This window comes from Rhea pennata, chromosome 39 (assembly GCF_028389875.1).
Source record: "Rhea pennata isolate bPtePen1 chromosome 39, bPtePen1.pri, whole genome shotgun sequence".
NCBI lineage: Eukaryota > Metazoa > Chordata > Aves > Rheiformes > Rheidae > Rhea > Rhea pennata.
In genome coordinates this window covers 151,056-178,162 of record NC_084701.1, presented here as the reverse complement: position 1 = coordinate 178,162, position 27,107 = coordinate 151,056, and the positions used below count along the sequence as shown (strand labels likewise).

General features: G+C 67.7%; 1 protein-coding gene across 1 annotated transcript; it reads right to left on the bottom strand.

Annotated features, from left to right (window-relative positions):
• Position 1: 1 nt before the first annotated feature.
• LOC134153090 (mucin-2-like) lies at positions 2 to 21,273 on the bottom strand (the record flags this gene model as incomplete). The annotated part of the gene is made up of 20 exons (XM_062598896.1): positions 21,191 to 21,273; positions 16,785 to 16,860; positions 15,171 to 16,310; positions 15,035 to 15,087; positions 13,068 to 14,790; positions 12,825 to 12,869; positions 12,218 to 12,306; positions 10,283 to 10,470; positions 10,179 to 10,200; positions 9,720 to 9,903; positions 7,962 to 9,497; positions 7,235 to 7,257; positions 2,795 to 3,072; positions 2,466 to 2,654; positions 1,955 to 2,073; positions 1,778 to 1,836; positions 1,241 to 1,383; positions 1,026 to 1,091; positions 270 to 432; positions 2 to 161 (listed from the first exon to the last, which is right to left on the bottom strand). Coding segments are annotated over exons 1-20 (6,339 nt in total), but the record flags the coding sequence as incomplete, so codon positions are not given.
• Positions 21,274 to 27,107: the final 5,834 nt, after the last annotated feature.

Here is a 27,107-nt window from a genome sequence, read left to right as displayed (position 1 = left end):
TGTACTGCAGCTTCTCCCGCCGGGTCCTGATGAAGAAGACGGTGAAGGCAGCGGCGACGACGGCCAGCGCGGCCAGGGGCAGCCCCACGGCCACCCCCACCTTGCTGACGCGCGAGGAGCAGGCGCTGTCCAGGTACCAAAACGCCGCCCGGTCCGAGCACCTGGGAGGGAAACCGGGGGCGGTGAGGGAGAGGAGCCGTCTCGGTGTCCCCCAACCCCAAAAGCCCGGGTCGGGGGGGGGGCGGACATGCAGTGGGGCACGTGCTTACTCGCACTGGGGACCCGTGCGCTCCACGACACACGTGCCATGGGCACAGGCGTAGGGCTCGGCGGCTCTTTTGTCACATCTGGTGATGCAGAAGACTCCAAGTATCGTCACCACGGGGGAATAGTGGTCCTCAAAGTCCTCCGGGACTTGGCCGGCGCACAGGTCTGAAGGCAAAGGCATGGCGCGGGGGCAGAGGGAGCTGGGTCACTTGGGCATGGGGCTGGGGGCCCATAGGGATGGGGGGCACAGGGGTGGGGAACGCATGGGCATGGAGCTGGGGACCATGGGGGTGGGGATGGAGGACAATGGGATGCAGAACACATGGTCATGGGGCTGGGGACCCATGGAGATGGGGATGGAGGACAGGGGGATGGGGAACGCATGGGTGTGGGGATGGAAACCCGTGGGGATAGAGGACACAGGGATAGAGAACACATGGTCATGGGGCTGGGGACCCATTTTGATGGGGATGGAGGACAGAGGGATGGGGAACGCATGGGTGTGGGGATGGAGACCTGTGGGGATAAAGGACGCAGGGATGGAGAACGCATGGGCATGGTGCTGGGACCATGGGGATGGGAGTGGAGGGCAAGGGGATGGGGGACACGTCGGCATGGGGCTGAGGGTGCGTTGGACATGGGGCATGGGACCTGGGAGCACGAGGAGGGGATAAATGAGCAGAGGGTGAGGGAAGCCAGGACGTTCTGGAGGTCCTTCCCGCCCAGGCTGAGGGACTCGCAAGCATGAGAGAACTTACTCGCGTCAACCTCGTCAGTCTTGTAGCTGGTGACGTTGGTGAAGCTGGAGTTGAAACAGAAACCACCTGCAGCAAAGGGAGCAGCAGCTGATGAGCGCGCCCGGCCTCAGCCCAAGGACCCACAGCCCCTCTCCTGGGAGCCTTCTTCCCCCCCGCCCCAGCAAGGCCTCTGGCTCGGCCTCCCAGGGTCCCCAGGGTCCGCCAGCGTCGCTCACATGAGGCGTTGCTCTGGCAGCAGTCGTCGTAGCTGTTGATGGCGGTGACAAGGTCTTCAGAGATGCTCTTGACCGTGCTGTCGGCCATGGCGGTGGCAAGCACCTCCAGGAGGACCGTGTAGTTCACGACGATGCTGCCATTGCTGCAGGGAGAACGAGCTGCGACCTACCCGCAACCGCTCCAGACCGGGACGGACCCCGATGTTCCCAGTGGTGGACCCCCATACAGCAATCCCATGGTGGGCTCTATCAGGCAATGGGGTGAAGGGCGAGACACCCCCTGCCACCCACGCTCAGGAGACCTCGGCTTGAGACTGGGACCAGTTTGGGCTCTCTAGCGCGGAGGGATGACGTAGCCATCGTGGCTGGGGCTGGGTTGTCTTCGGAGGAGCCCGAGGGCAGGACACCGCTCCGAGAGGTGGAGATACCTCGGCGAGCACCACCCCCAATCGCACCCCGCAGGTGCCTTTACCCAACGTTGCCTTGCCGGAGACGAAGCGGGTGGCCGATGCCACCCAGCTCCTCGCGGGCGCTCACCTCAGCCTGTGGATCTCCACCCCTCGGTAGCCCTTCACGTTCTGGTAAAGCTTGTCCATCTGGAAAGGCAAAGAGGGACCGTAGGGACAGCCAGATGCCAACCCCGTCTCGCCCCGAATGCCCCCGTGCAGGGTGCTGTCCCGGCATGGGGACACCCCCAGCCACTGTGGAGCTGACCTGCTCCTTGAATTCCCTCTCGAAGTTCTGGAAAGCCTGGGATGACCTGTTCTGGAGGTCGCCTATGAAATCCCTGTTTTCAATCTTCACCTCCATGTCCACTGTTGCGTTCACCACCACTTCGCCGAGCCAGAAGGAGACCCATAAGCACTCGTTCACTGCCCCCGGGGGGGGGGGGTGAGGGCCCATCTCACCCCATGGCGTCCCTTGGCCAGGGAGCCACCCCTGTCCCAAGTCACTCCATCCACAGTGGCCTTGGTCCCAGGTCGGTCGCTTTGCGACACCCCCACTCCCATTCCCAGGGCGATCGCTCCGTGGCCACCCTGGCACTGGAAACCCACCCTAGGTTTGGATTGATGCCTCACAGTTGCCCTGATTCCAGCCCAGGCTGGTCCCTCCGTGGCGGCCCCGGTCCCGTTCCTGGGTCAATCCCTCCCCGGTGGCCCCAGCATCCTTCCACCACCACCACCATCCACTGCAGAAGCCCTGGAAGCCCAGGACAGTTCCCTACCATCTTTGATCTCGATGGTCTCCTTGACCAGCTGGCACTCGAAGCCCTGGAAGTTGGGGAGGCAGTGGCAAATGGCACCATCCCAGGTGCCCCCGTTCTGGCAGATGGAGAACTCACAGATGGGACCATAGTACCCGTCAGGGCAGATGCACTTGTAACCGTCCCAGGTGCCCCCATTCTGGCAGTTCCCTGAAAAAGGTGCCAGCGTTGGGTGCTAGGGCATGACCCAAACCCCCAGCAGCATTGAGTGAAACCTTCCCAGAGAAGATAGTTCAGGACAGGATGAAAGTTCAGGAACTGGGGAGAGAAAAGCTGGGGGCATCACTCACCTGGAGGCAGGGAAGTTGTGGTGGTGACTGTGGTGGTGGTGGTGGTGGTGGTGGTAGTGGTAGTGGTGGTGGTGTTGATGGTGCTGGTGGTGGTGGTGGTGGTGGTGTCCGGACTACTTGGAAAGTTGGCAGAGCTAATCGTGCTACTGGGCGTGTTAGGGCTTGCAGTATAAGAGGTGTTTGTAGGGCCAGAGGTGGTTGAAGAGACAGGAGGGCTGGTGCTGGTTACAGGGCTGGGGACAGTTACAGGCCTGCTGGTGGCTGGAGGACTGGTAGGGCTGATAAAAGATTCAGGACTTGTAGGAGATTCAGGGCTAATGGAGGGTAAGGAGCTAGTGGTGGATGAAGGGCTCGTGGGGCTAGTGGAGGATGGAGGGCTCGTGGGGCTAGTGGTGGATGGAGGGCTCGTGGGGCTAGTGGTGGATGGAGGGCTCGTGGGGCTAGTTGAGGATGGAGGGCTCGTGGGGCTAGTGGAGGATGGAGGGCTCGTGGGGCTAGTGGAGGACGGAGGGCTTGTGGGGCTAGTGGAGGACGGAGGGCTTGTGGGGCTAGTGGTGGGTGGAGGGCTGGTGGGACTAGTGGAGGATGGAGGGCTTGTGGGGCTGGTGGTGGACGGAGGGCTTGTGGGGCTAGTGGTGGGTGGAGGGCTGGTGGGACTAGTGGTGGACGGAGGGCTCGTGGGGCTAGTGGTGGACGGAGGGCTTGTGGGGCTAGTGCTGGATGGGGGGCTCGTGGGGCTGGTGGTGGGTGGAGGGCTCGTGGGGCTAGTGGTGGGTGGAGGGCTTGTGGGGCTAGTGGTGGATGGAGGGCTTGTGGGGCTAGTGCTGGATGGAGGGCTCGTGGGGCTAGTGGTGGATGGAGGGCTTGTGGGGCTAGTGGTGGACGGAGGGCTCGTGGGGCTAGTGGTGGATGGGGGGCTCGTGGGGCTAGTGGAGGATGGAGGGCTCGTGGGGCTCGTGGTGGATGGAGGGCTCGTGGGGCTAGTGCTGGATGGGGGGCTCGTGGGGCTAGTGGAGGATGGAGGGCTCGTGGGGCTAGTGGTGGATGGAGGGCTCGTGGGACTAGTGGTGGATGGAGGGCTCGTGGGGCTAGTGGTGGATGGGGGGATTGTGGGGCTAGTGGAGGATGGGGGGCTCGTGGGACTAGTGGAGGATGGAGGGCTCGTGGGACTAGTGGTGGATGGGGGGCTCGTGGGGCTGGTGGTGGGTGGAGGGCTCGTGGGGCTAGTGGAGGACGGAGGGCTCGTGGGGCTCGTGGTGGACGGAGGGCTCGTGGGGCTAGTGGAGGATGGAGGGCTCGTGGGGCTAGTGGAGGATGGAGGGCTTGTGGGGCTCGTGGTAGACGGAGGGCTCGTGGGGCTAGTGGAGGATGGAGGGCTCGTGGGGCTAGTGGAGGATGGAGGGCTTGTGGGGCTCGTGGTAGACGGAGGGCTCGTGGGGCTAGTGGTGGACGGAGGGCTCGTGGGGCTAGTGGTGGATGGGGGGCTCGTGGGGCTAGTGGAGGATGGGGGGCTCGTGGGACTAGTGGTGGGTGGAGGGCTCGTGGGACTAGTGGTGGATGGAGGGCTCGTGGGGCTAGTGGTGGACGAAGGGCTCGTGGGGCTAGTGCTGGATGGGGGGCTCGTGGGGCTGGTGGTGGGTGGAGGGCTCGTGGGGCTAGTGGAGGATGGAGGGCTCGTGGGGCTAGTGGTGGATGGAGGGCTCGTGGGGCTAGTGGTGGATGGGGGGCTCATGGGACTAGTGGTGGATGGGGGGCTTGTGGGGCTAGTGGAGGATGGGGGGCTCGTGGGACTAGTGGAGGATGGAGGGCTCGTGGGACTAGTGGTGGATGGGGGGCTCGTGGGGCTGGTGGTGGGTGGAGGGCTCGTGGGGCTAGTGGAGGATGGAGGTCTCGTGGGGCTCGTGGTGGACGGAGGGCTTGTGGGGCTAGTGGTGGACGGAGGGCTCGTGGGGCTAGTGGTGGACGGAGGGCTTGTGGGGCTAGTGCTGGATGGGGGGCTCGTGGGGCTGGTGGTGGGTGGAGGGCTCGTGGGGCTAGTGGAGGATGGAGGGCTCGTGGGGCTAGTGGTGGACGGAGGGCTCGTGGGGCTAGTGGTGGATGGAGGGCTCGTGGGGCTAGTGGTTTGTGGAGGGCTCGTGGGGCTCGTGGTGGACGGAGGGCTCGTGGGGCTAGTGGTGGGCGGAGGGCTCGTGGGGCTAGTGGTGAGTGGAGGGGTCGTGGGGCTGGTGGTGGGCGGAGGGCTCACAGGGCTAGTGGTGAGTGGAGGGCTCGTGGGGCTAGTGCTGGACGGAGGGCTCGTGGGACTAGTGGTGGATGGAGGGCTCGTGGGGCTAGTGGTGGATGGAGGGCTCGTGGGGCTAGTGGAGGACGGAGGGCTCGTGGGGCTGGTGGTGGATAGAGGGCTCGTGGGGCTAGTGGAGGATGGAGGGCTCGTGGGACTCGTGGTGGACGGAGGGCTCGTGGGGCTAGTGGAGGACGGAGGGCTCGTGGGACTCGTGGTGGACGGAGGGCTCGTGGGACTAGTGGTGGATGGAGGGCTCGTGGGAATAGTGGTGTGTGGAGGGCTCGTGGGGCTCGTGGTGGACGGAGGGCTCGTGGGGCTAGTGGAGGACGGAGGGCTCGTGGGGCTGGTGGTGGATAGAGGGCTCGTGGGGCTAGTTGAGGATGGAGGGCTCGTGGGGCTAGTGGAGGACGGAGGGCTCGTGGGGCTAGTGGAGGACGGAGGGCTCGTGGGGCTGGTGGTGGATAGAGGGCTCGTGGGGCTAGTTGAGGATGGAGGGCTCGTGGGGCTAGTGGAGGACGGAGGGCTCGTGGGGCTAGTGGTGGATGGAGGGCTCGTGGGGCTAGTGGAGGACGGAGGGCTCGTGGGGCTGGTGGTGGATAGAGGGCTCGTGGGGCTAGTGGTGGACGGAGGGCTCGTGGGGCTAGTGGTGGATGGAGGGCTCGTGGGGCTAGTGGTTTGTGGAGGGCTCGTGGGGCTAGTCGTGGACGGAGGGCTCGTGGGGCTCGTCGTGGACGGAGGGCTCGTGGGGCTAGTGGTGGATGGAGGGCTCGTGGGAATAGTGGTGGGTGGAGGGCTCGTGGGGCTCGTGGTGGACGGAGGGCTCGTGGGGCTAGTGGAGGACGGAGGGCTCGTGGGGCTAGTTGAGGATGGAGGGCTTGTGGGGCTAGTGGTAGACGGAGGGCTCGTGGGGCTAGTGGTGGACGGAGGGCTCGTGGGGCTAGTTGAGGATGGAGGGCTCGTGGGGCTCGTGGTGGATGGAGGGCTCGTGGGGCTCGTGGTGGATGGAGGGCTCGTGGGACTCGTGGTGGATGGAGGGCTCGTGGGGCTAGTGGAGGATGGAGGGCTCGTGGGGCTAGTGGAGGATGGAGCGCTCGTGGGGCTAGTGGTGGACAGAGGGCTCGTGGGGCTAGTGGTGGATGGAGGGCTTGTGGGGCTAGTGGAGGACGGAGGGCTCGTGGGGCTAGTGATGGGTGGAGAGCTCGTGGGGCTAGTGGTGGAGGGAGGGATTGTGGGGCTGGTGGTGGGTGGAGGGCTTGTGGGGCTAGCGGAGGACGGAGGGCTCGTGGGGCTAGTTGAGGATGGAGGGCTCATGGGACTAGTGGTGGACGGAGGGCTCGTGGGAATAGTGGTGGACGGAGGGCTCGTGGGGCTAGTGGAGGACGGAGGGCTCATGGGACTAGTGGTGGACGGAGGGCTCGTGGGGCTCGTGGTGGACGGAGGGCTCGTGGGGCTAGTGGAGGACGGAGGGCTCGTGGGGCTAGTGGTGGACGGAGGGCTCGTGGGGCTAGTGGAGGACGGAGGGCTCGTGGGGCTAGTGGTGGATGGAGGGCTTGTGGGGCTAGTGGTTTGTGGAGGGCTCGTGGGACTAGTGGTGGACGGAGGGCTCTTGGGGCTAGTGGTGGACGGAGGGCTCGTGGGGCTAGTGGTGGACGGAGGGCTCGTGGGACTAGTGGTGGGTGGAGGGCTCGTGGGGCTAGTTGAGCATGGAGGGCTCGTGGGACTAGTGGAGGACGGAGGGCTCGTGGGGCTCGTGGTGGATGGAGGGCTCGTGGGGCTAGTGGAGGATGGACGGCTCGTGGGGCTAGTGGAGGACGGAGGGCTCGTGGAGCTAGTGGTGGACGGAGGGCTCATGGGGCTAGTGGTGGATGGAGGGCTCGTGGGGCTAGTTGAGGATGGAGGGCTCGTGGGGCTAGTGGTGGACGGAGGGCTCGTGGGGCTAGTGGTTTGTGGAGGGATCGTGGGGCTAGTGGTGGACGGAGGGCTCGTGGGGCTCGTGGTGGACGGAGGGCTCGTGGGGCTAGTGATGGGTGGAGGGCTCGTGGGGCTCGTGGTGGACGGAGGGCTCGTGGGGCTAGTGGTAGACGGAGGGCTCGTGGGGCTAGTGGTGGATGGAGGGCTCGTGGGGCTAGTGGTGGGCGGAGGGCTCGTGGGGCTACTGGAAGACGGAGGGCTCGTAGGGCTAGTGGTGAGTGGAGGGCTCGTGGGGCTAGTGGTGGACGGAGGGCTCGTGGGGCTAGTGATGGGTGGAGGGCTCGTGGGGCTGGTAGTGGACGGAGGGCTCGTGGGGCTAGTGGTGAGTGGAGGGCTCGTGGGGCTAGTGGAGGACGGAGGGCTCGTGGGGCTCGTGGTGGACGGAGGGCTCGTGGGAATAGTGGTAGACGGAGGGCTCGTGGGGCTAGTGGTGGACGGAGGGCTCGTGGGGCTCGTGGTGGATGGAGGGCTCGTGGGACTCGTGGTGGATGGAGGGCTCGTGGGGCTAGTTGAGGATGGAGGGCTCGTGGGGCTAGTGGAGGACGGAGGGCTCGTGGGGCTAGTGGAGGACGGAGGGCTCATGGGGCTAGTGGAGGACGGAGGGCTCGTGGGGCTAGTGGAGGACGGAGGGCTCGTGGGGCTAGTGGAGGACGGAGGGCTCATGGGGCTAGTGGAGGACGGAGGGCTCGTGGGGCTAGTGGAGGACGGAGGGCTCGTGGGGCTAGTGGAGGATGGAGGGCTCGTGGGGCTAGTGGTGGATTGAGGGCTTGTGGGGCTAGTGGAGGACGGAGGGCTCGTGGGGCTCGTGGTGGATGGAGGGCTCGTGGGGCTAGTGGAGGACGGAGGGCTCGTGGGGCTAGTGGAGGACGGAGGGCTCGTGGGGCTAGTGGAGGACGGAGGGCTCGTGGGGCTAGTGGAGGACGGAGGGCTCGTGGGGCTAGTGGTGGATGGAGGGCTTGTGGGGCTAGTGGAGGACGGAGGGCTCGTGGGACTAGTGGTGGACGGAGAGCTCGTGGGGCTAGTGGAGGACGGAGGGCTCGTGGGGCTAGTGGAGGACGGAGGGCTCGTGGGCCTAGTGGTGGACGGAGGGCTCGTGGGGCTCTTGGTGGGCGGAGGGCTCGTGGGGCTAGTGGAGGACGGAGGGCTCGTGGGGCTAGTGGTGGATGGAGGGCTTGTGGGGCTAGTGGTGGGCGGAGGGCTCGTGGGGCTAGTGGTGGGCGGAGGGCTCGTGGGGCTGGTGGTGGATGGCGGGCTCGTGGGGCTAGTGGTGGATGGAGGGCTCGTGGGGCTAGTGGTGGACGGAGGGCTCGTGGGGCTAGTGGTTTGTGTAGGGCTCGTGGGGCTAGTGGTGGACGGAGGGCTCGTGGGGCTCGTGGAGGACGGAGGGCTCGTGGGGCTCGTGGTGGACGGAGGGCTCGTGGGGCTAATGGAGGACAAAGGGCTCGTGGGGCTAGTGGTGGACGGAGGGCTCGTGGGGCTAGTGGTGGACGGAGGGCTCGTGGGGCTAGTGGTGGACGGAGGGCTCGTGGGGCTAATGGAGGACAAAGGGCTCGTGGGGCTAGTGGTGGACGGAGGGCTCGTGGGGCTCGTGGTGGACGGAGGGCTCGTGGGGCTCATGGTGGACGGAGGTCTCGTGGGGCTCGTGGTGGACGGAGGGCTCGTGGGGCTCGTGGTGGACGGAGGGCTCGTGGGGCTTGTGGTGGACGGAGGGCTCGTGGGGCTAGTGGTGGACGGAGGGCTCGTGGGGCTCGTGGTGGATGGAGGGCTCGTGGGAATAGTGGTGGACTGAGGGCTCGTGGGGCTCGTGGTGGATGGAGGGCTCGTGGGGCTAGTGGTGGATGGAGGACTCGTGGGAATAGTGGTGGGTGTTTTGCTCGTGGGGCTCGTGGTGGATGGAGGGCTCGTGGGGCTAGTGGTGGGCGGAGGGCTCGTGGGGCTAGTTGAGGATGGAGGGCTCGTGGGGCTAGTGGTGGACTGAGGGCTCGTGGGGCTAGTGGTGGACGGAGGGCTCGTGGGGCTAGTGATGGGTGGAGGGCTCGTGGGGCTCGTGGTGGACGGAGGGCTCGTGGGACTAGTGGTGGATGGAGGGCTTGTGGGGCTAGTGGTGGATGGAGGGCTTGTGGGGCTAGTGGAGGAATGAGGGCTCGTAGGGCTAGTCGTGGATGGAGGACTCGTGGGAATAGTGGTGGGTGTTTTGCTCGTGGGGCTCGTGGTGGATGGAGGGCTCGTGGGGCTAGTGGTGGACGGAGGGCTCGTGGGGCTAGTGGTGGATGGAGGGCTCGTGGGGGTCGTGGTGGACGGAGGGCTCGTGGGGCTAGTGGTGGATGGAGGGCTCGTGGGGCTCATGGTGGACGGAGGGCTCGTGGGGCTAGTGGTGGACGGAGGGCTCGTGGGGCTAGTGGTGGATGGAGGGCTCGTGGGGGTCGTGGTGGACGGAGGGCTCGTGGGGCTAGTGTAGGATGGAGGGCTCGTGGGGCTCGTGGTGGACTGAGGGCTCGTGGGGCTAGTGGAGGATGGAGGGCTCGTGGGGCTAGTCGTGAATGGAGGGCTCATGGGGCTCGTGGTGGACAGAGGGCTCGTGGGGTTAGTGGAGGATGGAGGGCTCGTGGGGCTCGTAGTGGACGGAGGGCTCGTGGGGCTAGTGGTGGACGGAGGGCTCGTGGGGCTCGTGGTGGATGGAGGGCTCGTGGGAATAGTGGTGGACGGAGGGCTCGTGGGGCTAGTGGTAGATGGAGGGCTCATGGGGCTCGTGGTGGACGGAGGGCTCGTGGGGCTAGTGGAGGATTGAGGGCTCGTGGAGCTCATGGTGGACGGAGGACTTGTGGGGCTAGTGGAGGATGGAGGGCTCGTGGGGCTAGTGATGTGTAGAGGGCTCGTGGGGCTAGTGGTGGACTGAGGGCTCGTGGGGCTAGTGGTGGGTGGAGGGCTCGTGGGGCTAGTGATGGGTGGAGGGCTCGTGGGGCTAGTGGTGTGTGGAGGGCTCGTGGGGCTAGTGGTGGACGGAGGGCTCGTGGGAATAGTTGTGGACGGAGGGCTCGTCGTGCTAGTGGTGGGTTGAGGGCTCGTGGGCCTAGTGATGTGTGGAGGGCTCGTGGGGCTAGTTGTGGACGGAGGGCTTGTGGGGCTCACGTTGGACGGAGGGCTCGTGGGGCTAGTGGTGGACGGAGGGCTCGTGGGGCTAGTGGTGGATGGAGGGCTCGTGGGGCTAGTTATGGGTGGAGGGCTCGTGGCACTAGTGGTAGACGGAGGGCTCGTGGGGCTCGTGGTGGACTGAGGGCTCGTGGGGCTAGTTGTGGATGGAGGGCTTGTCGGGCTCACGGTGGATGGAGGGCTCGTGGGGCTAGTTGAGGATGGAGGGCTCGTGGGACTAGTGGTAGACGGAGGGCTCGTGGGACTAGTGGTGGGTGGAGGGCTCGTGGGGCTAGTTGAGGATGGAGGGCTCGTGGGGCTAGTGGTGGATGGAGGGCTCGTAGGGCTAGTGGTGGATGGAGGGCTTGTGGGGCTAGTGGTGGACGGAGGGCTCGTAGGGCTAGTGGTGGATGGAGGGCTTGTGGGGCTAGTGGTGGACGGAGGGCTCGTGGGGCTAGTGGTGGATGGAGGGCTTGTGGGGCTAGTGGTGGACGGAGGGCTCGTAGGGCTAGTGGTGGATGGAGGGCTTGTGGGGCTAGTGGTAGACGGAGGGCTCGTGGGGCTAGTGGTGGACTGAGGGCTTGTGGGGCTAGTGATGGGTGGAGGGCTCGTGGGGCTAGTGGTGGGCGGAGGGCTTGTGGGGCTAGTGGTGGACGGAGGGCTCGTGGGGCTCGTGGTGGACGGAGGGCTCGTGGGGCTAGTGGTGGATGGAGGGCTTGTGGGGCTAGTGGTGGACGGAGGGCTCGTGGGAATAGTGGTGGATGGAGGGCTCGTGGGGCTAGTGGTGGATGGAGGGCTCGTGGGGCTCGTCGTGGACGGAGGGCTCGTGGGGCTCGTCGTGGACGGAGGGCTTGTGGGGCTAGTGGTGGATGGAGGGCTCGTGGGAATAGTGGTCGGTGGAGGGCTCGTGGGAATAGTGGTGGACGGAGGGCTCGTGGGAATAGTGGTGGACGGAGGGCTCGTGGGGCTAGTGGTGGGCGGAGGGCTCGTGGGAATAGTGGTGGACGGAGGGCTCGTGGGGCTAGTGGAGGACGGAGGGCTCGTGGGGCTAGTGGAGGACGGAGGGCTCGTGGGGCTAGTGGTGGGCGGAGGGCTCGTGGGAATAGTGGTGGGTGGAGGTCTCGTGGGGCTAGTGGAGGACGGAGGGCTCGTGGGGCTAGTTGAGGATGGAGGGCTCGTGGGGCTAGTGGTAGACGGAGGGCTCGTGGGAATAGTGGTGGATGGAGGGCTCGTGGGGCTAGTGGTGGGCGGAGGGGTTGTGGGGCTAGTGGTGGACGGAGGGCTCGTGGGAATAGTGGTGGGTGGAGGGCTCGTGGGGCTAGTGGTGGGTGGAGGGCTCGTGGTGCTAGTGGTGGACGGAGGGCTCGTGGGGCTAGTTGAGGATGGAGGGCTCGTGGGGCTAGTGGTAGACGGAGGGCTCGTGGGACTAGTGGTGGATGGAGGTCTCGTGGGGCTAGTGGAGGATGGAGGGCTCGTGGGGCTAGTGATGGGCGGAGGGCTCTTGGGGCTAGTGGTGTGTGGAGGGCTCGTGGGGCTAGTGATGGGTGGAGGGCTCGTGGGGCTAGTGGTGGACGGAGGGCTTGTGGGGCTAGTGGTGGACGGAGGGCTCGTGGGGCTAGTGGTGGATGGAGGGCTCGTGGGTCTAGTGGAGGACGGAGGGCTCGTGGGGTTCGTGGTGGACGGAGGGCTGATGGGGCTAGTGGTGGACGGAGGGCTCGTGGGGCTAGTGGTGGACGGAGGGCTCGTGGGAATAGTGGTGGACGGAGGGCTCGTGGGGCTAGTGGTGGACGGAGGGCTCGTGGGCCTAGTGGTGGACGGAGGGCTCGTGGGGCTCGTGGTGGGCGGAGGGCTCGTGGGGCTAGTGCTGGACGGAGGGCTCGTGGGGCTCGTGGTGGACGGAGGGCTCGTGGGGCTAGTGGTGGACGGAGGGCTCGTGGGGCTAGTGGTGGATGGAGGGCTCATGGGAATAGTGGTGGACTGAGGGCTCTTGGGGCTAGTGCTGGACGGAGGGCTCGTGGGAATAGTGGTGGACGGAGGGCTCGTGGGGCTCGTGGTGGACAGAGGGCTCGTGGGGCTCATCGTAGACGGAGGGCTCGTGGGGCTCGTGGTGGACGGAGGGCTCGTTGGACTAGTGGTGGATGGAGGGCTCGTGGGGCTAGTGATGGGTGGAATGCTCGTGGGGCTCGTGGTGGACGGAGGGCTCATGGGGCTAGTGGTGGATGGAGGGCTCGTGGGGCTAGTGGTGGACGGAGGGCTCGTGGGGCTAGTGGAGGACGGAGGGCTCGTGGGGCTAGTGGTGGACGGAGGGCTCGTGGGGCTAGTGGTGGGCGGAGGGCTCGTATGGCTCGTGGTGGACGGAGGGCTCGTGGGGCTCGTGGTGGACGGAGGGCTCGTGGGGCTAGTGGTGGATGGAGGGCTCGTGGGGCTAGTGGTGGACTGAGGGCTCTTGGGGCTAGTGGTGGATGGAGGGCTCGTGGGAATAGTGGTGGACGGAGGGCTCGTGGGGCTCGTGGTGGACGGAGGGCTCGTGGGGCTCGTGGTGGACGGAGGGCTCGTGGGGCTAGTGGTGTGTGGAGGGCTCGTGGGGCTAGTGGTGTGTGGAGGGCTCGTGGGGCTAGTGCTGGACGGAGGGCTCGTGGGAATAGTGGTGGACGGAGGGCTCGTGGGGCTCGTGGTGGACGGAGGGCTCGTGGGGCTCGTGGTGGACGGAGGGCTCGTGGGGCTAGTGGTGGATGGAGGGCTCGTGGGGCTAGTGGTGGACTGAGGGCTCGTGGGGCTCGTGGTGGACGGAGGGCTCGTGGGGCTAGTGGTGGATGGAGGGCTCGTGGGGCTCGTGGTGGACGGAGGGCTCGTGGGGCTAGTGGAGGACGGAGGGCTCGTGGGGCTAGTGGTGGACGGAGGGCTCGTGGGGCTAGTGGTGGGCGGAGGTCTCGTATGGCTCGTGGTGGACGGAGGGCTCGTGGGAATAGTGGTGGGTGGAGGGCTCGTGGGGCTAGTGGTGGACGGAGGGCTCGTGGGGCTCGTGGTGGGCGGAGGGCTCGTGGGGCTAGTGGTGGACGGAGGGCTCGTGGGGCTAGTGGTAGACGGAGGGCTCGTGGGGCTAGTGGTGGACGGAGGGCTCGTGGGGCTCGTGGTAGACGGAGGGCTCGTGGGGCTAGTGGTGGACGGAGGGCTCGTGGGGCTAGTTGAGGATTGAGGGCTCGTGGGGCTAGTGGTGGACGGAGGGCTCGTGGGGCTAGTGGTGGACGGAGGGCTCGTGGGAATAGTGGTGGATGGAGGGCTCGTGGGGCTAGTGGTGGATGGAGGGCTTGTGGGGCTAGTGGAGGACGGAGGGCTCGTGGGAATAGTGGTGGGTTGAGGGCTCGTGGGAATAGTGGTGGGCGGAGGGCTCGTGGGGCTAGTGGAGGACGGAGGGCTCGTGGGGCTAGTGGTAGACGGAGGGCTCGTGGTGCTCGTGGTGGACGGAGGGTTCGTGGGGCTCGTGGTAGACGGAGGGCTCGTGGGGCTAGTGGTGGACGGAGGGCTCGTGGGGCTAGTTGAGGATTGAGGGCTCGTGGGGCTAGTGGTGGACGGAGGGCTCGTGGGGCTAGTGGTGGACGGAGGGCTCGTGGGAATAGTGGTGGATGGAGGGCTCGTGGGGCTAGTGGTGGATGGAGGGCTTGTGGGGCTAGTGGAGGACGGAGGGCTCGTGGGAATAGTGGTGGGTTGAGGGCTCGTGGGAATAGTGGTGGGCGGAGGGCTCGTGGGGCTAGTGGAGGACGGAGGGCTCGTGGGGCTAGTTGAGGATTGAGGGCTCGTGGGGCTAGTGGTGGACGGAGGGCTCGTGGGGCTAGTGGTGGACGGAGGGCTCGTGGGGCTAGTGGTGGACGGAGGGCTCGTGGGGCTAGTGGTGGATGGAGGGCTTGTGGGGCTAGTGGAGGACGGAGGGCTCGTGGGAATAGTGGTGGGTTGAGGGCTCGTGGGAATAGTGGTGGGCGGAGGGCTCGTGGGGCTAGTGGAGGACGGAGGGCTCGTGGGGCTCGTGGTGGACGGAGGGCTCGTGGGGCTAGTGGTGGATGGAGGGCTCGTGGGGCTAGTGGTGGACTGAGGGCTCGTGGGGCTCGTGGTGGACGGAGGGCTCGTGGGGCTCATCGTGGACGGAGGGCTCGTGGGGCTAGTGGTGGACGGAGGGCTCGTGGGGCTCGTGGTGGACGGAGGGCTCGTGGGAATAGTGGTGGACGGAGGGCTCGTGGGGCTAGTGGTGGACGGAGGGCTCGTGGGAATAGTGGTGGACGGAGGGCTCGTGGGGCTAGTGGTGGACGGAGGGCTCGTGGTGCTCGTGGTGGACGGAGGGTTCGTGGGGCTCGTGGTAGACGGAGGGCTCGTGGGGCTAGTGGTGGACGGAGGGCTCGTGGGGCTAGTTGAGGATTGAGGGCTCGTGGGGCTAGTGGTGGACGGAGGGCTCGTGGGGCTAGTGGTGGACGGAGGGCTCGTGGGAATAGTGGTGGATGGAGGGCTCGTGGGGCTAGTGGTGGATGGAGGGCTTGTGGGGCTAGTGGAGGACGGAGGGCTCGTGGGAATAGTGGTGGGTTGAGGGCTCGTGGGAATAGTGGTGGGCGGAGGGCTCGTGGGGCTAGTGGAGGACGGAGGGCTCGTGGGGCTAGTTGAGGATTGAGGGCTCGTGGGGCTAGTGGTGGACGGAGGGCTCGTGGGGCTAGTGGTGGACGGAGGGCTCGTGGGAATAGTGGTGGATGGAGGGCTCGTGGGGCTAGTGGTGGATGGAGGGCTTGTGGGGCTAGTGGAGGACGGAGGGCTCGTGGGAATAGTGGTGGGTTGAGGGCTCGTGGGAATAGTGGTGGGCGGAGGGCTCGTGGGGCTAGTGGAGGACGGAGGGCTCGTGGAAATAGTGGTGGGTTGAGGGCTCGTGGGGCTAGTGGTGGGCGGAGGGCTCGTGGGGCTAGTTGAGGATGGAGGGCTCGTGGGGCTAGTGGTGGACGGAGGGCTCGTGGGGCTCATCGTGGACGGAGGGCTCGTGGGGCTAGTGGTGGACGGAGGGCTCGTGGGGCTCGTGGTGGACGGAGGGCTCGTGGGAATAGTGGTGGGTGGAGGGCTCGTGGGGCTAGTGGTGGACGGAGGGCTCGTGGGAATAGTGGTGGACGGAGGGCTCGTGGGGCTAGTGGTGGACGGAGGGCTCGTGGGAATAGTGGTGGACGGAGGGCTCGTGGGGCTCGTGGTGGACGGAGGGCTCGTGGGAATAGTGGTGGACGGAGGGCTCGTGGGAATAGTGGTGGACGGAGGGCTCGTGGGGCTCGTGGTGGGCGGAGGGCTCGTGGGGTTCGTGGTGGACGGACGGTTCGTGGGGCTAGTGGTAGACGGAGGGCTCGTGGGGCTAGTGGTGGACGGAGGGCTCGTGGGAATAGTGGTGGGTGGAGGGCTCGTGGGGCTAGTGGAGGACGGAGGGCTCGTGGGGCTAGTTGAGGATTGAGGGCTCGTGGGGCTAGTGGTAGACGGAGGGCTCGTGGGGCTAGTGGTGGACGGAGGGCTCGTGGGAATAGTGGTGGATGGAGGGCTCGTGGGGCTAGTGGTGGGCGGAGGGCTTGTGGGGCTAGTGGTGGACGGAGGGCTCGTGGGAATAGTGGTGGGTGGAGGGCTCGTGGGGCTAGTGGTGTGTGGAGGGCTCGTGGGGCTAGTGATGGGTGGAGGGCTCGTGGGGCTAGTGGTGGACGGAGGGCTTGTGGGGCTAGTGGTGGACGGAGGGCTCGTGGGGCTAGTGGTGGATGGAGGGCTCGTGGGGCTAGTGGAGGACTGAGGGCTCGTGGGGCTAGTTGTGGATGGAGGGCTCATGGGGCTAGTGGTGGATGGAGGGCTCGTGGGGCTCATGGTGGACAGAGGGCTCGTGGGGCTAGTGGTGGACGGAGGGCTCGTGGGGCTCGTGGTGGACGGAGGGCTCGTGGGGCTCGTGGTGGACGGAGGGCTCGTGGGGCTAGTGGTGGACGGAGTTCTCATGGGGCTCGTGGTGGACAGAGGGCTGATGGGGCTAGTGATGGGTGGAGGGCTTGTGGGGCTAGTGGTGGACGGAGGGCTCGTGGGGCTAGTGGTGGACGGAGGGCTCGTGGGAATAGTGGTGGACGGAGGGCTCGTGGGGCTAGTGCTGGACGGAGGGCTCGTGGGCCTAGTGGTGGACGGAGGGCTCGTGGGGCTCTTGGTGGGCGGAGGGCTCGTGGGGCTAGTGCTGGACGGAGGGCTCGTGGGGCTCGTGGTGGACGGAGGGCTCGTGGGGCTAGTGGTGGACGGAGGGCTCGTGGGAATAGTGGTGGACGGAGGGCTCGTGGGAATAGTGGTGGACGGAGGGCTCGTGGGGCTAGTGGTGGACGGAGGGCTGATGGGGCTAGTGATGGGTGGAGGGCTTGTGGGGCTAGTGGTGGACGGAGGGCTCGTGGGAATAGTGGTGGACGGAGGGCTCGTGGGGCTAGTGGTGGACGGAGGGCTCGTGGGGCTCGTGGTGGACGGAGGGCTCGTGGGGCTAGTGCTGGACGGAGGTCTCGTGGGGCTCGTGGTGGACGGAGGGCTCGTGGGGCTAGTGGTGGACGGAGGGCTCGTGGGGCTAGTGGTGGTTGGAGGGCTCGTGGGGCTAGTGGTGGATGGAGGGCTCGTGGGGCTAGTGGTGGACTGAGGGCTCGTGGGACTAGTGGTGGACGGAGGGCTCGTGGGGCTAGTGCTGGACGGAGGGCTCGTGGGGCTCGTGGTGGACGGAGGGCTCGTGGGGCTAGTGGTGGACGGAGGGCTCGTGGGAATAGTGGTGGACGGAGGGCTCGTGGGGCTAGTGCTGGACGGAGGGCTCGTGGGAATAGTGGTGGACGGAGGGCTCGTGCGGCTCGTGGTGGACGGAGGGCTCGTGGGGCTAGTGGTGGACTGAGGGCTCGTGGGGCTAGTGGTGGACGGAGGGCTCGTGGGGCTAGTGGTGGACGGAGGGCTCGTGGGGCTAGTGGTGGGCGGAGGGCTCGTGGGGCTCGTGGTGGGCGGAGGGCTCGTGGGGCTCGTGGTGGACGGAGGGCTCGTGGGGCTCGTGGTGGACGGAGGGCTCGTGGGGCTACTTGAGGATGGAGGGCTCGTGGGGCTAGTGGAGGACGGAGGGCTCGTGGGGCTAGTTGAGGATTGAGGGCTCGTGGGGCTAGTGGTAGACGGAGGGCTCGTGGGGCTAGTGTTGGACGGAGGGCTCGTGGGAATAGTGGTGGGCGGAGGGCTTGTGGGGCTAGTGGTGGACGGAGGGCTCTTGGAAATAGTGGTGGGTTGAGGGCTCGTGGGGCTAGTGGTTGGCGGAGGGCTCGTGGGGCTAGTGGAGGACGGAGGGCTCGTGGGAATAGTGGTGGGTTGAGGGCTTGTGGGGCTAGTGGTGGGCGGAGGGCTCGTGGGGCTATTTGAGGATGGAGGGCTCGTGGGGCTAGTGGTGGACGGAGGGCTCGTGGGGCTCGTGGTGGACGGAGGGCTCGTGGGGCTAGTGGTGGACGGAGGGCTCGTGGGGCTCGTGGTGGACGGAGGGCTCGTGGGGCTAGTGGTGGACGGAGGGCTCGTGGGAATAGTGGTGGGTGGAGGGCTCGTGGGGCTAGTGGTGGACGGAGGGCTCGTGGGGCTAGTGGTGGACGGAGGGCTCGTGGGAATAGTGGTGGGTGGAGGGCTCGTGGGGCTAGTGGTGGACGGAGGGCTCGTGGTACTAGTGGTGGGCGGAGGGCTCGTGGGGCTAGTGGTGGGCGGAGGGCTCGTGGGAATAGTGGTGGACTGAGGGCTCGTGGGGCTAGTGGTGGGCGGAGGGCTCGTGGGAATAGTGGTGGACGGAGGGCTCGTGGGGCTAGTGGTGGACAGAGGGCTCGTGGGGCTCGTGGTGGACGGAGGGCTCGTGGGGCTAGTGGTGGACGGAGGGCTCGTGGGAATAGTGGTGGACGGAGGGCTCGTGGGAATAGTGATGGGCGGAGGGCTCGTGGGGCTAGTGGTGGGCGGAGGGCTCGTGGGAATAGTGGTGGACGGAGGGGTCGTGGGGCTAGTGGTAGACGGAGGGCTCGTGGGGCTAGTGGTGGACGGAGGGGTCGTGGGGCTAGTGGTGGACGGAGGGCTCGTGGGAATAGTGGTGGGTGGAGGGCTCGTGGGGCTAGTGGTGGGCGGAGGGCTCGTGGGGCTCGTGGTGGACGGAGGGCTCGTGGGGCTAGTTGAGGATGGAGGGCTCGTGGGGCTAGTGGTGGATGGAGGGCTCGTGGGAATAGTGGTGGGTTGCGGGCTCGTGGGGCTAGTGGTGGGCAGAGGGCTCGTGGGGCTCATCGTTGACGGAGGGCTCGTGGGGCTAGTGGTGGACGGAGGGCTCGTGGGAATAGTGGTGGACGGAGGGCTCGTGGGGCTAGTTGAGGACGGAGGTCTCGTGGGGCTAGTGGTAGACGGAGGGCTCGTGGGGCTAGTGGTGGACGGAGGGCTCGTGGGAATAGTGGTGGGTGGAGGGCTCGTGGGGCTAGTGGTGGGCGGAGGGCTCGTGGGGCTCGTGGTGGACGGAGGGCTCGTGGGACTAGTGGTGGATGGAGGGCTCGTGGGGCTAGTGGTGGGCGGAGGGCTCGTGGGGCTAGTGGTGGGCGGAGGGCTCGTGGGGCTAGTTGAGGACGGAGGGCTCGTGGGGCTAGTGGTGTGTGGAGGGCTCGTGGGGCTAGTGATGGGTGGAGGGCTCGTGGGGCTAGTGGTGGACGGAGGGCTTGTGGGGCTAGTGGAGGACGGAGGGCTCGTGGGGCTAGTGGTGGACGGAGGGCTCGTGGGGCTAGTGGAGGACTGAGGGCTCGTGGGGCTAGTGGAGGACGGAGGGCTCGTGGGGCTAGTGGTGGACGGAGGGCTCGTGGGGCTAGTGGTGAATGGAGGGCTCGTGGGGCTAGTGGTGGACGGAGGGCTCGTGGGGCTAGTGGTGGGTGGAGGGCTCATGGGGCTAGTGGTGGATGGAGGGCTTATGGGGCTAGTGGTGGACGGAGGGCTCGTGGGGCTACTGGAGGACGGAGGGCTCGTGGGGCTAGTGGAGGACGGAGGGCTCGTGGGGCTACTGGAGGACGGAGGGCTCGTGGGGCTAGTGGAGGACGGAGGGTTCGTGGGGCTACTGGAGGACGGAGGGCTCGTGGGGCTACTGGAGGACGGAGGGCTCGTGGGGCTACTGGAGGATGGAGGGCTCGTGGGGCTAGTGGAGGACGGAGGGCTCGTGGGGCTAGTGGTGGACGGAGGGCTCGTGGGGCTACTGGAGGACGGAGGGCTCGTGGGGCTAGTGGAGGACGGAGGGCTCGTGGGGCTAGTGGTGGACGGAGGGCTCGTGGGGCTACTGGAGGACGGAGGGCTCGTGGGGCTAGTGGAGGACGGAGGGCTCGTGGGGCTAGTGGAGGACGGAGGGTTCGTGGGGCTAGTGGAGGAGTGAGGGCTTGTGGGGCTAATGGTGGGTGGAGGGCTCGTGGGGCTGGTGGTGGGCAGAGGGGTTGCAGGACCGCTGGTGGTCCAGTGGCTTTGAGGCAATGCCGAGGTGGCCGTGGGTGCGGCCGAGCCGTAGACGTCGCCGTCCCCGCTTCCACTTTCGAATGCTCCCAAGCCCTCGTCCGCCCGGAGGAATCTCACCGCCCTCCTGGAGATCTTGAGGTGCTTCGTGCTCCGCCTCGCCGACGGGCTCGCGGCGCCTCTCCACGGGTCCCTCTCCACCGCCTTCCCACCGCCTCCCCACGGCGAGGAGGTCCGCTGCCGCCCGCCGGGGCGCTCGAGCTGCGGCCCCACGCCGTGGGGTGCCGGCTGCGCCGCCGGGGCGTCCTCGTCCCGTGGGTCGCGCCGGCCGGAGCCGTCTGCGGTGGTGGTGGTGGTGGTTGGGCGGGGAGGGAGCGGTGGGAAGGAGGGTTCGGTTGTCCACGCCCCCGACCTGCCCCACGCGCTGGGAACGGGCCCTCGCGCAGCGTAGGGCGCTGGGGACGCCGTGGGGCGCGCGCCGGCTGCCCCTGGCCCGGGTCGCGGTTGGGGACATCTCTGCACCACCATGGCCACCACCACCACCACCACCACCACCACACACCACCCGGGCGGTCTCTGGTCCTCTTTGAAGGTCCTCTACCCACCATCTCCTGCGCCTGCCCCCCACCCCAGCTCCCCCAAGCACTCACTGCCCCCCAAATCCCCCCTCAGCTGGGACCCCCTAGACCCACTGACCCTCAAAGACCCACAGGCCTCCAAAGACCCACAGTTGGGCCCCCCAAAACCCACATCCCCCCAAACACCCCACCATTAGGCACCCAAAGACCTCCAGTTTCCATGACCCACAACCCCTCAAAGACCCACGGGCCTCCGAAGACCCACAGTTGGGCCCCCCAAAACCCACATCCCCCCAAACACCCCACCATTAGGCACCCAAAGACCTCCAGTTTCCATGACCCACAACCCCTCAAAGACCCATGGACCTCCAAAGACCCACAGTTGGGCCCCCCAAAACCCACATCCCCCCAAACACCCCACCATTAGGCACCCAAAGACCTCCAGTTTCCATGACCCACAACCCCTCAAAGACCCATGGACCTCCAAAGACCCACAGTTGGGCCCCCCAAAACCCACATCCCCCCAAAACCCCACCATTAGGCACCCAAAGACCTCCAGTTTCCATGACCCACAACCCCTCAAAGACCCATGGGCCTCCGAAGACCCACAGTTGGGCCCCCCAAAACCCACATCCCCCCAAACACCCCACCATTAGGCACCCAAAGACCTCCAGTTTCCATGACCCACAACCCCTCAAAGACCCACGGGCCTCCGAAGACCCACAGTTGGGCCCCCCAAAACCCACATCCCCCCAAACACCCCACCATTAGGCACCCAAAGACCTCCAGTTTCCATGACCCACAACCCCTCAAAGACCCATGGGCCTCCGAAGACCCACAGTTGGGCCCCCCAAAACCCACATCCCCCCAAACACCCCACCATTAGGCACCCAAAGACCTCCAGTTTCCATGACCCACAACCCCTCAAAGACCCACAGGCCTCCAAAGACCCACAGTTGGGCCCCCCAAAACCCACATCCCCCAAAGACCCCCCAACTTGGTCCCTCTAAGACCCGTGGACCCCCAAAGTCCCGCATGCCCCCGAAGACCCCCTAGCCAGGCTCAGGCCCCCGGATGACAGAGCTTTGGCCCAGCCCCATACTCAAGACCTCCAGCACCCTCCTTGAGGTGTCCTGATGGGACCAAGAGGACAGGGACGGGACCCACCTCTCAGAACGACCAGAGAGCAGAGGCCCAGCACAGCCAGGATGCCCCAGAGGCGGGTGCCCATCTCCCCGTCCCCCCCCGGTGGTGGGTTTTTTTTTTTTGGGGGGGGGGGTGGAGGGGCTCGGCAGGTGCCACCCGCGCGCCGGGACCTTGGGCTGGCGGATCCGCCGCAGGCGCGGGCGAGGTGAGACTGGGGCGCGCGGGGGACAGGCGCTGGTGGGACCTTTGGTCTCGAGGCAGAGGTGGGAGGGCCGAAACCTGAGCCGCTGCGGAGCGGAGCCGCCGACCTGCCCCACGGGCGGCCACCACCCTCCACCCTCTTCCCAGCACGGGTGGTGCCCCAGGAGCCCTGGAGATGCCACCACCACCAGCAGCAGACGGCACGCGTCCTCCCCGAGGAGCCCCTCCCCGTGTCCCCTGGGTGTGGGGTGAGGGGTATGTGTGGGGGGGTTCGGGGTGAGCCCACCTTGCCCCCCCGCCCCTGGGTCCACCACCCTCTTCCCAGCGCGGGTGGTGCCCCAGGAGCCCTGGAGATGCCACCACCACCAGCAGCAGACGGCACGCGTCCTCCCCGAGGAGCCCCTCCCCGTGTCCCCTGGGTGTGGGGTGAGGGGTATGTGGGGGGGGTTCGGGGTGAGCCCACCTTGCCCCCCCCCCCGCCCCTGGGTCCACCACCCTCTCCCCAGCACCGGGTGGTGCCCCAGGAGCCCTGGAGATGCCACCACCACCAGCAGCAGACGGCACGCGTCCTCCCCGAGGAGCCGGCCGTGTCCCCTGGGTGTGGGGTGAGGGGTGTGTGTGTGGGGGGGGTTCGGGGTGAGCCCACCTTGCCCCCCCCCCCACCCCGGGTCCACCACCCTCTTCCCAGCACGGGTGGTGCCCCAGGAGCCCTGGAGATGCCACCACCACCAGCAGCAGACGGCACGCGTCCTCCCCGAGGAGCCCCTCCCCGTGTCCCCTGGGTGTGGGGTGAGGGGTGTGGGGTGAGGGGTGTGGGGGGGGGGTTCGGGGTGAGCCCACCTTGCCCCCCCCCACGGGATGGACGCGCCCGGTTTGAGGGACACGTGGGGACGGACGGATGACAGATGGACGCACGGGCGGACGGACGGGCGGACGGTCCCGTCCCACAACACACCCGTCCGTCCCCAAGGGTGGCCGTGGGGTGGCCTTGCCGTGGGGTGGGGACAACCGCGGGTGTGGGGGGGGTTGGGGGAGGTGACGCTGCCGTGGGGTGGCCTTGCCGTGGGGTGGGGACAACCACGGCGGCGGCGGGTGTGTGTGGGGGGGTGGCGCTGCCGTGGGGTGGCAGCGCCACGCGGTGGTGGGGCTGGCGGGTGACACCGCCGTGGGGTGACACCGCTATGGGGTGGCACTGGTGTGGGGTGACACTGCCGTGGGGGGGGGTGACATCGCCAGGGGGTGACACCGCTATGGGGTGGCCCTGTTGTGGGGTGACACCACCGTGGGGTGGCACTGTTGTGGGGTGACACTGCCATGGGGGGGGTGACACCGCCATGGGGTGACACCGCTATGGGGTGGCAGCTTTGGGGGGGGGGTGGCAGTGTCGTTCCCCCTCCCCGGAGCCCTGGGGACACTGGGCCGGGGCCCATCCCCGTGGCCTCAGGGCTGCGGGGGGTGTAGGGGGGCTTGGCGGGGGCCTGCGCAGGGTTGGGGGGCTCGGGGGGGGTTATGGGGGGATTGGGGGGGCCCTGCGCAGGTTGGGGGGCTGGGGGGGCCCTGTGCAGGGTTGGGGGGCTCTGGGGGGGTTATGGGGGGGTTGGGAGACCCTGCGCAGGTTTGGGGGGCCCTGGGGGTTTGGGGGGCCCTGTGCAGGGTTGGGAGGCTCTGGGGGGGTTATGGGGGGGTTGGGAGACCCTGCGCAGGTTTGGGGGGCCCTGGGGGGTTGGGGGGCCCTGTGCAGGGTTGGGGGGCTCTGGGGGGGTTATGGGGGGGTTGGGAGACCCTGCGCAGGTTTGGGGGGCCCTGGGGGGTTGGGGGGCCCTGCGCAGGTTTGGGGGTCTGGGGGGCCGGGGGGGCCCTGTGCAGGGTTGGGAGGCTCTGGGGGGGTTATGGGGGGGTTGAGGGGCCCTGTGCAGGTTTGGGGGGCCCTGGGGGGTTGGGGGGGCCCTGTGCAGGGTTGGGAGGCTCTGAGGGGGTTATGGGGGGGTTGGGGGGCCCTGCGCAGGTTTGGGGGTCTGGGGGGCCGGGGGGGCCCTGTGCAGGGTTGGGAGGCTCTGGGGGGGTTATGGGGGGGTTGAGGGGCCCTGTGCAGGTTTGGGGGGGTCTGGGGGGTTTGGGGGGCCCTGTGCAGGGTTGGGGGGGATTGGGGGAGGGTTGGGGGACCCTGTGCAGGGTTGGGGGGCTAAGGGGGATCGGGGGGGTTGGGGGGTCGGGGCAGGGTGGGGGGGTCGGGACTTGACCCCACCCCTCCCCCCCCCGCTGCAGGGATTCTCCCAGGTCCGGCTGAGTCACCCCCGACCTGAGTCAGGGCCGGGGGGGGCGGGGGGGGGCTGGGGGGGGGCAGGAGGCTGCGTGTTGGGGGGGAGGGGGGAAGGGCTGGGTGCTGGGGATGGGGGTGCTGGGTCTGGGGGTGCTGGGGGGGTCTGGGGGGTCTGGGGGTGCCGGAGGGGTCCGGGTGCTGGGTCTGGGAGTGCCGTGGGGGTGCTGGGGGTGCTGGGGGGGTCTGGGGGTGCCGGGGGGTCCGGGTGCTGGGTCTGGGGGTGCTGAGGGATCTGGGGGGTCTGGGGTTGCCGGGGGGGTCCGGGTGCTGGGTCTGGGGGTGCTGAGGGGTCTGGGGGGTCTGGGGGTGCCGGGGGGGGGTCCGGGTGCTGGGTCTGGGGGTGCTGGGGGATCTAGGGGGTCTGGGGGTGCCGGGGGGGGTCCGGGTGCTGGGTCTGGGGGTGCTGGGGGGTCTGGGGGGTCTGGGGGTGCCGGGGGGGGTCCGGGTGCTGGGTCTGGGGGTGCTGGGGGGTCTGGGGGGTCTGGGGGTGCCGGGGGGGGTCCGGGTGCTGGGTCTGGGGGTGCTGGGGGTGCTGGGGGGGTCTGGGGGTGCCGGGGAGGTCCGGGTGCTGGGTCTGGGGGTGCTGGGGGATCTGGGGGGTCTGGGGGTGCTGGGGGGGGTCCGGGTGCTGGGTCTGGGGGTGCCGGGGGGGTCTGGGGGTGCTGGGGGGGTCTGGGGGTGCCGGGGGAGGTCCGGGTGCTGGGTCTGGGGGTGCTGGGGGGGTCTGTGGGGTCTGGGGGTGCCGGGGGGGTCCGGGTGCTGGGTCTGGAGGTGCTGGGGGGTCTGGGGGGTCTGGGGGTGCCGGGGGGGTCCGGGTGCTGGATCTGGGGGTGCCGGGGGGGTCTGGGGGTGCTGGGGGGGTCTGGGGGTGCCGGGGGGGTCTGGGGGTGCTGGGTCTGGGGGTGCTGGGGGATCTGTGGGGTCTGGGGGTGCCGGGGGGGTCCAGGTGCTGGGTCTGGGGGTGCCGGGGGGGTCCGGATGCTGGGTCTGGGGGTGCTGAGGGATCTGGGGGGTCTGGGGGTGCTGGGGGGGTCCGGGTGCTGGGTCTGGGGGTGCTGGGTGTCTGGAGTGCCGGGGGGGTCCGGGTGCTGGGTCTGGGGGTGCCGGGGGGAGTCCGGGTGCTGGGTCTGGGGGTGCTTGGGGATCTGGGGGGTCTGGGGGTGCCGGGGGGGTGTCCAGGTGCTGGGTCTGGGGGTGCCGGGGGATCTGGGGGGTCTGGGGGTGCCGGGGGGGGTCCGGGTGCTGGGTCTGGGGGTGCTGGGGGATCTGGGGGGTCTGGGGGTGCCGGGGGGGTGTCCAGGTGCTGGGTCTGGGGGTGCCGGGGGATCTGGGGGGTCTCGGGGTGCCGGGGGGGGTCCGGGTGCTGGGTCTGGGGGTGCTGGGGGATCTGGGGGGTCTGGGGGTGCCGGGGGAGGTCTGGGTGCTGGGTCTGGGGGTGCTGGGGGGGGGAGGTCTCGGGGTGCCGGGGGGGGTCCGGGTGCTGGGTCTGGGGGTGCTGAGTTTTGGGGGGTCTCAGGTAGGTAGGTGGGTGCTGGGGGGGATCTGGGGGTCTAGGGACAGGGCTGTGCAAGGGGGGCTCAAGGGGGTGCACATGTGCGTACAAGGGGGCACACGTGTGCGTGCAAGGGGAGGCGCACACGCATGTGCAGGGGGTCACACGCGTATGTGTGCAGGGGGTGCACACGCATGTGCATGGGGGATGCACATGTGAGTGCAGGGAGGAGGGGGGTGCACGCACCTGCAAGGCGGGGGCACGCCCGTGTGCAAGAGGGGATGCAAGCACATGTGTGCAAGGTGAGGGTGCATACACACGTGTGCAAGGGGGCACACACACGTGGGCAAGGGTAGGTGCGCACACGTGGACAAGAAGGGCTGCACGCACCCGTGCGCAAGGAGAGTGTGCGCACACATGTGCAAGGGGTGCACACACACGTGTGCACGGGGGGGCACGCACATGTGCACAGGGGAAGCGCACGCACATGTGGGCAAGGTGGGGTGCACGCACATGTGGGCAAGGTGGGGTGCACACACATGTGTGCAAGGGGGCACACACACGTGGGCGAGGTGGGGTGCACATACATGTGTGCAAGGGGGGCACGCACACTTGCGCACAGGGGAGGTGCACGCGCACGTGGGCAAGGCGGGGTGCACACACGTGTGCAGGGAGGGTACACACATGTGGGCAAGGGGGTCACGCACGTGTGCACAGGGGAGGCGCACGCACACGTGGGCAAGGCGGGGTGCACACACACATGTGCAAGGGGGGCACGCACGTGTGCAAGGGGGACACGCACACATGGGCAAGGCGGCAGCGGCAGAGGGCCCCCCCCCACGTGCACACGCGTGTGCGAGCGTGATGCGGCCGCCGTCGCCGCCGCCCCCGCGTCCCGCCGGCTCCGGCTCCGGCTCCGGCTCCCGCCCGTCCGGGCCGTGATTCAGCCCCACGGTTCCCCCCCCCCCCCCCATGGCCTTTTTGGGAGCAAAACGGGAGAATTTGGGTTCACTGAGGAAATGCTTCGCCCATGACGCCGGGCGAGGGGGGGGAGGTGGGGGGGTTTGGGCCGAGAACTGCCAATTTTGGGCAAAAACCTCCCGGAAAGAGGATTTCCCCCCTATGAGCCGCCATAGGGAGATCTATAGGGCGCTGGGGGAGTCTATAGGGGATCTATGGGGCGCTGGGGGTCTGTGGGGAGTCTATAGGGCACAGGGGGTCTATGGGGAGTCTATAGGGCATGGGGGAGTCTATAGGGGATCCACAGGGTGCTGGGGGTCTATGGGGAGTCTATGGGGCTCTGGGGAGTCTATGGGGCACAGGGGGAGTCTATAGGGGATCCATGGGGTGCTGGGGGGTCTATGGAGAATCTATGGGGCACTGGGGGTCTATGGGGAGTCTATAGGGCACAGGGGGAGTCTATGGGGATCCATGGGGTGCTGGAGGGTCTATGGAGAGAATCTGTGGGGCACTGGGGGTCTATGGGGAGTCTACAGGGCACTGGGGGAGTCTATGGGCCCCCAGGGGGGAGTCTATGGGGCATTGAGAGTTAATAGAGTCTGTGGGGGATCTATAGGGCACTGAGTTGCCTGTGGGGCACTGGAGTTCCATGGAGGCCATGGAGGGGTCTATGGAGGATCTATAGGGCACAGGGATGTCTATGGGGCACAGGGGTGTCCATGGGGCACTGAGGTGTCTATGGAGGGTCTATC